At 38.1% G+C, this 12227-nt stretch overlaps 1 protein-coding gene across 1 annotated transcript in view; it reads right to left on the bottom strand.

Annotated features, from left to right (window-relative positions):
- Positions 1-11801, bottom strand: part of hydin (HYDIN axonemal central pair apparatus protein) — an 81355-nt gene extending 69554 nt beyond the window's left edge. The window contains exons 1-6 of the mRNA XM_056255010.1: positions 11533-11801; positions 6577-6702; positions 5078-5197; positions 4090-4224; positions 3207-3406; positions 2985-3109 (exon numbers count right to left, since the gene is read on the bottom strand). Of these exons, the coding sequence (XP_056110985.1) occupies positions 2985-3109; positions 3207-3406; positions 4090-4224; positions 5078-5197; positions 6577-6702; positions 11533-11667 (841 nt within the window). The 5' untranslated portion in view covers positions 11668-11801. The remainder of the gene's footprint in view (positions 1-2984; positions 3110-3206; positions 3407-4089; positions 4225-5077; positions 5198-6576; positions 6703-11532) is intronic.
- Between the last annotated feature and the right edge of the window lie 426 nt (positions 11802-12227).

Below are 12227 nucleotides of genomic sequence, written 5' to 3'. Positions count from 1 at the left end.
CTTGTCATTTGATGGTGAGAAGAGCAGCAAGCAACATGAGAAAGGGCTTGACTTGTAGTGAAGTTTTAGAGATGGTTATTCAGCCTGACCCCTCCAGCGATCTGCAGGAGGTATTGTCTTCTCCCTCTGACACCACAGACTCAGGAGAGTCAGATCCTGGTTTGGATGTGGGACCCTCATCATCCTCTCTAGCTTCCACTGAAGGCGAGGAGGATTCGGAGGATCCTGGATCTGGGTGGATTGGGAGAATCTTGAGAGGGACATGGTGGCACTAAAAATCGCATGACCACTGCGATCATCCCACAGGCAACGTGTGGACTCCCCTCTGGACCTGTAGACGCCGGCCAAAATCAGTAGCCCCATGTAGGCATGGAGATCTGTGGAGTCCACCCCGGTCCAGTTTCTCATTGTGCGGTGGCAGCGGTGCCCATGGAGGTTGGTCATGCTGACAATGAGGTCAATCATCTCCTCCGAAAAAAAAACAGATTGAACACAGAATCCATGTTCTGGACCCTTGCGATGGCATAGCGCGTCGGCCCTGGAGTCACGCCTTTGACAGGCTGAAGAAAGGGAGTTGTCTCCACATTGGTGGAAAACCACACTTCGCCATTTCTCCCAATCCACCCAGATCCAGGATCCTCCGAATCCTCCTCGCCTTCAGTGGAAGCTAGAGAGGATGATGAGGGTGCCACATCCAAACCAGGATCTGACTCTCCTGAGTCTGTTGTGTCAGAGGGAGAAGACAATACCTCCTGCAGATCGCTGGAGGGGTCAGGCTGAATAACCATCTCTAAAACTTCACTACAAGTCAAGCCCTTTCACATGTTGCTTGCTGCTCTTCTCACCATCAAATGACAAGTGTTTATATCCACTTGCTTTATTTTTGTTTAGTCTGCATTCCTCACCATCAAAAGGCAGCAGATGCATAAATACACTTAGGCTACGTTGTTTTTGTTTACTCCATGTAGTTCTGAGAGCTGAGGTGCATATTTTGATTTTCTCAGATGCATCAAGGTGAGTTCTCACACTCTCTCTCTCTCTCTCTCTCTCTCTCTCTCTCTCTCACTCTCTCTCTCTCTCACACTCACACTCACACTCACACACACACACACACACACACACACACACACACACACACACACACACACACACACACACACACACTTTATAATGCTATTATACTCCATATAACTCCATGTAAAAGCCAGAAACTAAGCTTTTTTTGCACAGGCCTATCTAAAGGGTTAATGGTGCCACCTGGTTATCCACAGTAAAAATTACAAATTTTACCTCTTCCCAACAGGGAAAACCACCAACAATCAAAAATGCATGATTATTTGGTGTCATGGCTTTGCAATCAATAAATGTGGTTATAATGGAAGTCAATGGGGCAAAAACAGCCACGAACAGTAAATGAGGGAGAAAAAGTTAAAATCTGATGCTGCGCAAAAAATAAAAATTCATCAAAACCAACATTGTTTCTAATCTTTGACATGTCCAAGACTGTGATAAAAGGTTAAAAAAAATCCAGTCCACAATCACATTTTATATTGAATATAAGTCATTTTGTGTGTTTTTTCCCCCAAATCAGTGACATCATTTATGAATTTGGCAATTAAAGAGTTAAAATCCTGATTTTTTTGTTAAACATTTAGTAGTTTTGATCAGGACTGAGGTTGATTAATAGATTTATGTAAAAAAAATAGAAAAAAATATTTATCTGATACATTTTTACAGCAGTTTAAAGTAGTGGCTGTTTTCAGCCACGAACATAACGAAAGGGTAGTGAATTTGAACAATGCACAAGGGTTAAAAAGTTAATGCCGATGGCCTTCAGCAGACCTGTGTGTTTATTCAGTGAGACAGCCAGAGAACCTGCATAAACCACACACACATATAACTAAACCACATGCTGAAATAATATACAAGCACATTCACACAGACAATAATAGGCTTTATGCACAGCTTCACTACTTCCTGAACTTCAGCCAGCCCTTTGTTTCCTGTCTGTCATTATTGGACAAACTGATTAATCCAGGTGTGCCTGATTATTGTTACTGAGGCCAGGCACACCTGGATTAATCAGTTTGTCCAATAATGACAGACAGGAAACAAAGGGCTGGCTGAAGTTCAGGAAGTAGTGAAGCTGTGGCATAAAGCCAATTCATGCACACACTAGTATGTCAGTTTAAACACACCCTCTTACCCATGCACATGATCTTTAATTAAGAATTTCTTAGCAACATCTATAAATACTGCCTATCCACCTACAGCTGAATCAGGTAAAACAGTGATTCAGCATTAAAGATGTTATCAAATGAATCCTAACAACAAATCAACTATTGGATTTTGAATTAGATTCCAAAATGACAATTTTTAGAGGTGTGACCAGTCCATCCTGATATACGATATATTATAAGATTAACCAGGCACCCGCACCATTTCAGTCTAAAAAAAATAATATAGCTATTTGCCTAAAAGCCCCTTTGAAAGAACAAAGATAAAATATTCAAGCTCAAATAGAACAAAAATAACTGATGCTTTTTAATCATAATAACATCGGGGTAATCAACACCTAAAGAATAATATATTCAATTTCAAAAAACCTTGAGGAAAGTCATGTAAATATATTCTGCCTCAAAAAGAACAATGCAATTTGGCTAGTCAATGAGTCAATTTGATGTTTTTCAGCCTAAATGTACTTTAAAATGGCATCTACATTATTTTCTGTGCAGTATATGTGTGGGTGGTGAAAAGAGCACAGTATATTAAAGCTATTCTCAGTAGAGAATAATTAGAAAATATAAAGATGAACAGACATTAACGATGAAGGCTAATATTAAAATTATTTACACCTGCTGAGTAGGATGTAAGTGGGTGCATGTGGAAATCAGTACCTATGTCACAGTGACATATAGCAGTGTGTTGCAGAGGAGGAGTTAGTAGGAAGAGCAGATTGTGGTGAAGTAATTAACAGTAAGTACCTGAATGGTAATGCAGCAGCAAAACCTGGCTGTGATCCCCAGTGGTTTTTGGCAAGAACTCAACAGTAACTTGCATGCTTTGACCAACATCAAGAGTACCTACAGATGGTTCTACAGAAAATGGGCTGTGGGGAACATATAGACGCAATCATAAAAAGAAAGTGTCAGTCATAAATCAATAAATTAAATCATTAACACACCACAATGTCACTCCTCTTTTACCTGCATGTGCTGAGCTGGAATTTAGCTTCACAATTTCCTATGTTCCGCACAAGCAGAGTTCTCTGGGACAGGCACTTGACTGGACAAACTTGGAAATGCAGACTATCTGGGAAGTCCAAGATGGCACGGGGCCCAATTGCGCGGATGGGTACTTCAAACTTCTCACGTTCAGTCACACAGAGGAGTCTGTGAATGTAATCCTACAATTACAAGCATCTGAAAGTCAGTGGTGACATATAGAGGAAGATAAAGCCTTGAAGAAGACAAGGATTAAAAAAAAACTAAATATAATATGGTACTATACATCTGGTACATATGGTTTCTTTAATCAATCCTAATTTAAATAAACCCCAGGATTTAGGAATTACTGCATTGAGGAGTTAATCTATAATAATTACATGCAAAAGACCCTTGGATCTGAACCTGACAGAAAATACAAGCAAGAGAGGAAATAATACTGTCTTTCTGTGACTGGGCCACCACAGCTCAATTTGAACTGATTTTATTTGAATGACAGTATTAAGAAATCTGTGTTAATGTTTTGCCAAACCAAAATAGATTAGCAGGTCACATTGGAGACTGCAAAAGAGCCACTAATGGACCGATGAGTGGCTGTGGTGGAAACACTAAGCCTCCATTGCCCTGTGCTTACCAAAGTACTCTCTCAGATTTCTCAAAGATATGTTAAACATTAAAATAAAACTTGACATTGAAGTTTATTTTCCACGTTGTGTTGGAGAGACACGTTTATTTCCCATGTTGTGTTGCATGTTTCCTAACATTTCTTTGGTCCGTTCATTGTTTTACAAGCAAATATGCCCATTAGTACACAACCAATGGCAATATGTGAGAGTCAGTTGCAGATATTTGGTATAAATTTTACCTTGTTCTCTTGTGGAGTAAACAAAATGGTGAATGTAGATGCCATGCCTGGGGCCACTTTCTTACTAGCATCTAATGGGCTGACCACTTTAAAATAAAGTGAGTCTTCTTCGATCACCTTTACCAGTCGAGGAACCTGCAATAGTCAGCAGCATGTCCATGTCAAGCCAGTGATCATTACACATGAAAATGAACAAGATAATCTCTATTTGTCTTAAAGGAATAGTGCAAGATGTTGAATGGTGTAAATTAGAATGGCACGAACTGCAAACTATCAAGTGTTAACAAAATCGTATGCTGAGATTTATCAGATTTATGTCAGGAATACAGAGGTGCAAACAGAAGATTTGTAAGGACAATTATTATAATCCATTGCAACTCTATTTTGTTTATAGGAGAAAGTTTGTCTATAAAGGTTTTGGTAACACTTTACAATAAGGTCTGAATTCGTTAACATTAGTTAATGTATTAACTAAAATGAACTAACAATGAGCAATAGATTTGTTACAGTATTTATAATCTTTGTTAATGTTAGTTAATACAAATAAAATTGTTCATTGTTTGTTCATGTTAGTTCACAGTGCACCAATGTTAACAAACATAACTTTTGATTTTAATAATGTATTAGTAAAAGCTGAAATTAACATTAACTAAAATTAATAAATGCTGTAGAAGTGCGTTTCATTCTTAGTTCATGTTAACTAAAGTTGTTAACTAATGTTAACTAATGAAAGCCTATTGTAAAGTGTTGCCAAGGTTTTCATAAATCCTGGTAATTGGAAAATCTCCAGGACTCGATTTGGGAGGGATACAAATCTCCTGTGTTAACAATTAGTCTTTAAATTGAGAGTTCATAATAAAGCATCTACATGTATAAAGACAAATACACCTAAATGTACTAAACATTGTTAAAAAAAAATGTTTTAAAATACATTTAGTGTATGGTTATATAACACACTGTATGATCAATTCAGACGCATGAAAGTCACCTTGTCACTGTTCCGCAGCTCTAAGGGCACCTTGTACGTCTTAAATGCTGAGTAGTTTTGGAACACAATCTCAGACGGGTACGGCTGAAACATGGCCTGGTCCAAATCTAATGAGGAAAACTATAAAAAGCAAATCAAGTCAAAATCAAACTCTTAGAAGATATCTGATTCAATTTAAAATGTAGGAAATGGCTTCCTTATTTCAACTTTAATGTGAAATAAGCTCATTTAAAACAATGGTGTGTTAAGGGAGAAAAACAATATTCTTTATATATCTTGTATTCGTTATTGAGAAAATTCTCATTACATCTGTCACATCTAGTTTATCTCACATACTATTGAGTGTCACAATGCAGCAATTCCCACACATATCTTAACTATACCACATGGGTGAAAGTATGCCCCAATATGTATAATAAAACAACAATTAACTAAACATTTACACTGGCAACAATTACATTTGCAGAAACCACATACATTCTGCTCAAAATGAGCCAAAAATGCTAAATAATAAGCCTAATAATGAGGGATGGTAAAGATCCATTTCCAAAAGCACAAACATAAAATAATGATGAAAATTATTAAATACAAAAAAGAATGTTAAAAAAGATTTGTTAAATTCATATTCATTCATTTTGTTTTATTTTTGTAATGTGTTTATTGTGTAAAGTCATAATTCTTTTACGATATAATACTGCTTTTGTTTGATTTTTGCAATAGTTAGTTACTATTTTTCATAGTGTGATTTTTGATGAATTGTATTAAAAACAGTCAGGGTTTTAATACAGGCATCATAATAATTATTTATTATAATAATATTATATAATATTTATTATAATAATAAATAATAATTAATAATAATTTTCAGAAAAATGTATTGTCCCTGTTTTAAAATTCATAGATAATAACAAGTGAGAATTCAAAGGCATTTTTGACCACCGAACTAGGAAATGTCCTTACTTTACTGTAAGGTACTGTAAACAATTGCCATAGACCTTATTCAGAGCAGCGCCATCTTTGATTTTTAACAGGAATGAATGTGAGGCTGTGAGGGATAGACATACATCTCTTCGGTGGGTTGTACTGTTATTTAATGTGTTTTTTTAATTGTTCTGCTGATGAAACAATGCAAAAATATCTTTCCAATAAATTTCAGTAGACAAAAAAACTCTAGCAAATATGTGCTGTGGAAAATTATGAGTAATCTAGGAGTTTTATACAGCTTTTTACAGCGGACACCATTGAAAACACTGTAAGTCTTTCCCTCACAGCCTCGCTTTCATACCTGTCATGACGCTGCTCTGAATAAGGTCTATTGCTATCATATACAAATTAAAAGCCTCTAGTATCTCCCCAGAGAGAAACTATAATAATGATGTCCTTGGTCCTTAATCAACTTTGAAAATGTTGCTACTTAGATACTTGGAACCAGTGATGTAGAAGAGCAAACTAGTTAATTAAGTGCTGGAGCTGAGCATATTAGAATGATGGTATTTTACCTTGTGATGTGTGGCCTCACTCATGTCTAAGAGTTCCAGGATGCGGGGCGGATGCACCTCGTAAGTGTTTGATAATCGCTCCTCTGTAGTCTGGCACATTTCTCGAGCATATACTGATGGAATCAACTGGAAAAACATTTGCAGACTGTTATGAGTGCATTTATATATTGTATATATGCATATATATATATATATATATATATATATATATATATACAGTATATATACACAGTGTGTGTGTGTGTGTGTATTTCCTATATATATATATATATATATATATATATATATATATAGCCTACATATTTATTTATATAGGAATTTTTATATTTGATATATTTTCCTATATTCTGCAGCAAATGTCCATATAGTATAAATTATTCTTTGTAAAGCTCTTTTGTGAGTACAGTGTGTGTTTGTTTGTGTTTTATATTGCAATAGATTGACAATCAGACACTCTTTATTCACACATACACTGATAGGGTCTAATGCCTCGTTTCCACTGAGTGGTACGGTACGGTTCAGTACGGTACGGTTCGGGTCGGGTCGCTAAACCATGATCGGGGCTCGCGTTTCCACTGCCAACAGTACCCTACTTGATAGGCGTGGTGTATGCCGGAAAGTAGTGATAACGTCACTTGATAGGCGTGGTGTTTGCCGGAGAGAAGCGATCGACGTCATTTTTGCGCGAACAAAAACGACATAGTAAACAACAATGGATGACAGACAGCAGATCTTGTTCTTGCTTTTCGGGATGTTTGTCACAAGAAACAAGCGCTGGCATTAGGCGTTTCTCAATACCAAGTAGCCACGCAAAGTCCAACTCAGGAGAATGACTCCCGAGGACGCGAGTCCAGTAATTCTGCTGATGGAACAGCGCGTTCTTGAATGCGCCACTCAGCTCGCTCTGCTACTCCGGTTATGTACATTTTAGGCAACACTAAAACGAAATATGTTATAAAACACCACTCTGCTTCTTTTCGATTTAATTTAAATACATTTTAAACATTATAAGCACACAAATTTGGTTCAGGCAACGCATAGCCTATATTGATTATATTCACTGCATGTAACGTTATATTTATAACAAAACTAAATATAAAACACAATCCTGCCTCTTTTCGTTTAAATTTAAAAATATTAAACATATTCCAGGCAATGTATTGCATATTGCATTGGTACAAATGTTGCAATAAACAACATTACAGATGATCTTGTAATAAAATAAAATAAATGACAAAACTATCTATTTTTGTTGAATTTCAGTTGTATCAATAATAGCCATTATAAAAGTATAAGTAAAAGGTACACAAATATATACAGTAAAGCTTTAATAACAAAGCAAACAATTCAGTCAAATATACAAATTCAGCGCTCAAATATATGAAACTTCACTTAGCCTTCTGCCAAAACTACTGGCCAGGGAACGAATTATAGATTCACGAGACCAAAGATCGCCAGTTAGGTCTGTACAAGGCGAATTATATCTCATGTTTAACCACTACAGAGACGTCAGAGTCAGCGGCAAACATCAGAACGGCTAGCCGGGGGAAAGGCTGCTCCAGGCGGGGTGCACGAGCACCGAGCGTCCGGTGATTGCTTGGAATGAATCTTCAAATGATCATAAATCTATAAATAAACCACAGATTTGAGCTTTAAAAAACTACTTTCTCGCCTGAAAAACTCTTAAAACTACATTTCGTGACACAATAACAGTAGTATTATATTTTAACTGTATGCTTCTAATGCCCTTGTAGCATGCGCAAGTGACGATACTCTGTCAACCAATCACCGTTCTGCAGTGAGTCTAGCTCCACCTTTTAGTACCGTACCACTGTGCTAGGTACCACAACGGAAGGGTACCCAAAAAGTGGTACGGTACGGTTCGGCTTTTTGGTACCATTCACAACTTTTGACAGTGGAAACGCAAATAATTGCGTACCGAACCGAACTGTACCGTACCGTACCGCTCAGTGGAAACGAGGCATTAGTGACAAACAAAGATAAAAGAGAGACATTACAGTAAGTAAAATCCCAAAAAGTGATTACACACACATGGTACAGCAGATATACACTCACCGGGTACTTTATTAAGTACGTATGTTCGACTTCTCGTTAACGCAAATATTTAATTAGCCAATCACGTCAGCAACTCAATGCATTCAGGCATGTAGACATGGTCAAGATAATCTGCTGAAGTTAAAACTGAGCATCAGAATGGGAAAGAAAGGTGATTTAAATGACCTTGAATGTGGCATGGTTGTTGGTGCCAGACGGGCTGGAATGAATGAGTATTTCAGAAACTGCAGATCTACTAGGATTTTCACGCACAACCATCTCTAGGGTTTACAGAGAATGGTCCGAAAAAGAGAAAATATCCAGTGAGCGGTAGTTCTGTGGGCAAAAATGTCTGGTTGATGGCAGAGATCAGAAGAGAATGACTGGTTTGAGCTAATAGAAAGGCAACAGACGGCCGAGGTCTGCAGAAGAGCGTCTCTAAACTCAACAACTTATCGAACCTTGAAGCAGATGGGCTACAGCAGCAGAAGAACACACCGGGTGCCAATCCTGTCAGCTAAGAACAGGAAACTGAGGCTACAATTCACACGCGCTCACCAAAATTGGACCGTAGAAGATTGGAAAAACGTAGCCGGGTCTGATGAGTATTGACTTCTGCTGTGAAATTCAGATGGTAGGGTCAGAATTTGGTGTAAACAACATAAAAAGCAAAAATCAATCCTGCCGTATCAACGGTTCAGGCTGCTTGTGGTGTAATGGTGTGGAAGATATTTTCTTGGCACACATTTGGGACCCTTAGTACCAATTGAGCATCGTTTAAACGCCACAGCCTACCTGAGTATTGTTGCTGACCATGTCAATCCCTTTATGAACACAGTGTATCATCTTCTGATGGCTACCTATCACAAAGCTCAAATCATCTCAAACTATTTTTTTGAACATGACAATGAGTTCACTATAACGTGTTGTTACTCAAATGGCCACAACAGTCGCCAGATCTCAATCCAATAGAGCAATAGGCCTAGAGCTTTGGGATGTGGTGGAACAGGGAGATTCGCATTATGGATGTGCAGCCGACAAATCTGCAGCAACTGCGTGATGCTTTCATGTCATTATGGACCAAAATCTCTGAGGAATGTTTCTAGCACCCAGGGCTGGACTGGCCATCGGGCATACCGGGCATTTGCCCGGTGGGCCGACGTGCTTTGTGGGCCGATACATCTCATACTTAATTTTTATTTATTTTTTTAAAGTCTGAACGGCCCATAAAACTCGTACATCGGCGGCCCATTGCGTTTAGTTTTGTTTAATTGGCGGCTCTGGGATCTTTGTGCCGGTGTAATGCATTGGACAAAAAAATCAGCGTAGGTTTTTCTTTTTCTCACAGATCGGCGCATGATAAAACGCGTAGATCAGCGGCCCATTGGTTATTTTCTTGATTGACACTGGGCTGGTCCAATCACATCTTTAAACTCCTCCCCCTTTGAGCTCTGAGTGAGCGAGCAGTGTCAGTGTGTATCTGTCAAAATAGTCAGAGCGATGGAGAAGAAACGCAAGGAATGTGCAGTGAAATAGCGTGAAAAAAGAAACTTCAAAGGCTGATGAGGATAGTGAGGAGGATAAGGAGAGAGATGAGTGAGTGTAGAGAACTGTGGTAAGCAGAACTAGGCTACTGTCACAACACTTAGGCTATGTAGGAACCCACTACCCAGTTGCATTATTTACACATCTGCATATTTGACGATTACGCATTTTATTAGAATTGTAATGAGACAATAATGAGTCATGAGTTTGTAAACCATGTTTTTCTTCAAAATAAAAGCTCGATGCCGTTTCCGTCAAAATAAAAGATCATGTGCTTATCTCTGTATCAAAATTAGTTACGAAACTAATTATGAAAGTTGCTTTTATTTTTCAGTGCATTTGTTTTACAACATATGGCTATTACTGCCATGGGATTAATATTATAACTATTATTATGTAGTAGTGTAATGTAGACAGACACTATATCACAACTAAAAGAGTTTTGAGTTTTTCTTTGTTCAATTTGCACACTGAATATGGGTTGGAGCTTTTATTTTTAACTCTCAAAGTGCACCAGATTGATGAATTTATCATTAAAAAGCACAAAATTTTCTTACGCAGGAGCATGCCCCTGAACCCCCCTAGAGGGACAGAGGTGCACTCACCACAGATTTCCCAAAATCCTGTGGGAAAAACCGGTATTGCGATCCCAGCTTATAGCTTTCTTTAGGATTCATCACTGTGGAGTATAGTTCAACTTAGTAGTTATTTCATCGGTTAACTCTTACTCACTCATATTCACTTATGGCATTAGTGGTTTTAATAGGAGTTGGTATACATATTCAAGGGCGTGCAAAGTTCGTTTGTGTTATATAGTGGGCCAGTCTGGGCCAAAATGCCCGGGCCGATTTTTTGTCCCAGTCCAGCCCTGCCAGCACCTTGTTGAATCTATACAACCAAGAATCAAGGCAAGGCAAGAGGGGGTCCAACTCAATACTAGCAATAAAGTGGCCAGTGACAAATGAACAGGTTTTTACAGATTCTTCCATTTTTGTTTCTGTCAACAATTATCCACCTTTAATCAACCATCTGTCAATCAAAAAAGGAACATCAAAATGCACTAAACTCATTCCACACTAACGTTATATCAAAAATTTTGAGTAGGATGTGGTTCACTTTTAATAACTAGTTTTGTTATTTAACATAAAGCCTTTTAGGTGTCCTAGTAAAAGTACCGCAAGTCTAGTATGTTAATGTAAGTTTTGTGAGTAGTTTAAAAGCAGTTATAGTAGTTTAAGGTACTAGTTAGTGCTCCGTTTGGAGGCCGAGATTTAATGCATGATAGGGGTGACCTTAGGCTTTACAATCAAAGTGAAAAAAAAAGAAAAAAGTATTGAGATATATTAAAGTGCTCACCTTTGCGGAATTCGTCTCCCGTTTTACCAGCTTGGGATTTCGGGGAACCACTACTTTTGTTTTGAATCCCACTGGCATCTTCTCGCGTGAACTGCGGAGGTTTGACTGAGATGCTTGGACATTCGAGGCTGGCATTTTGAAACAAACGTAAGTTACTCGCGCTTTATGTAGAAAGTTGAAATAAGATGTTAATGGCAGAAATATCTGGTTTCTTTCTTGATTGTCGATAACAAGCGAAACATACGAGAAATGTTCAACCGAGAAGCAGATGGCTAACTGTTAAACGCCATTCGCACGCTAGGTCGAGTTGTGTTTATCATTTAAAAAACGTCCAGGACGTTTAAAATTTTATATTTGTAAAATAACAACATAACGTCATTACAAACTAAGTGTTTACATAATAAAAAGTAATAAAGAAATTAATTTAAAATCCCAGCTAATTTCTTGTGAAGGCTCTTCCGCCAGCGTACACTTCTCAACTTTGAGCTTGGTGGTTACCATGGCGGCGGTGGCCATGGCACCGGGGTGCTGAACGTTCTCAGTAAACAGTTCTCTGATTGGTCCGCGTGCGTAAAGAAGCCCTGGGATTCGCTGTGAGTTTTGGGCCCAAGCAGTAGCTGAGGATATCTGTACCATAGCAACTTCAAAACCACAAACAAACAAAAGCTGCGTCCCAATGTGCATACTATCCATCC

The sequence above is a fragment of the Rhinichthys klamathensis genome, unplaced genomic scaffold, assembly GCF_029890125.1.
Source record: "Rhinichthys klamathensis goyatoka isolate OS25496 unplaced genomic scaffold, OSU_Roscu_1.1 h1tg000005l_1, whole genome shotgun sequence".
NCBI classification, from domain to species: domain Eukaryota; kingdom Metazoa; phylum Chordata; class Actinopteri; order Cypriniformes; family Leuciscidae; genus Rhinichthys; species Rhinichthys klamathensis.
The sequence above is the reverse complement of the archived record's forward strand: the minus strand, read 5'-3'. Positions and strand labels throughout refer to the sequence as shown.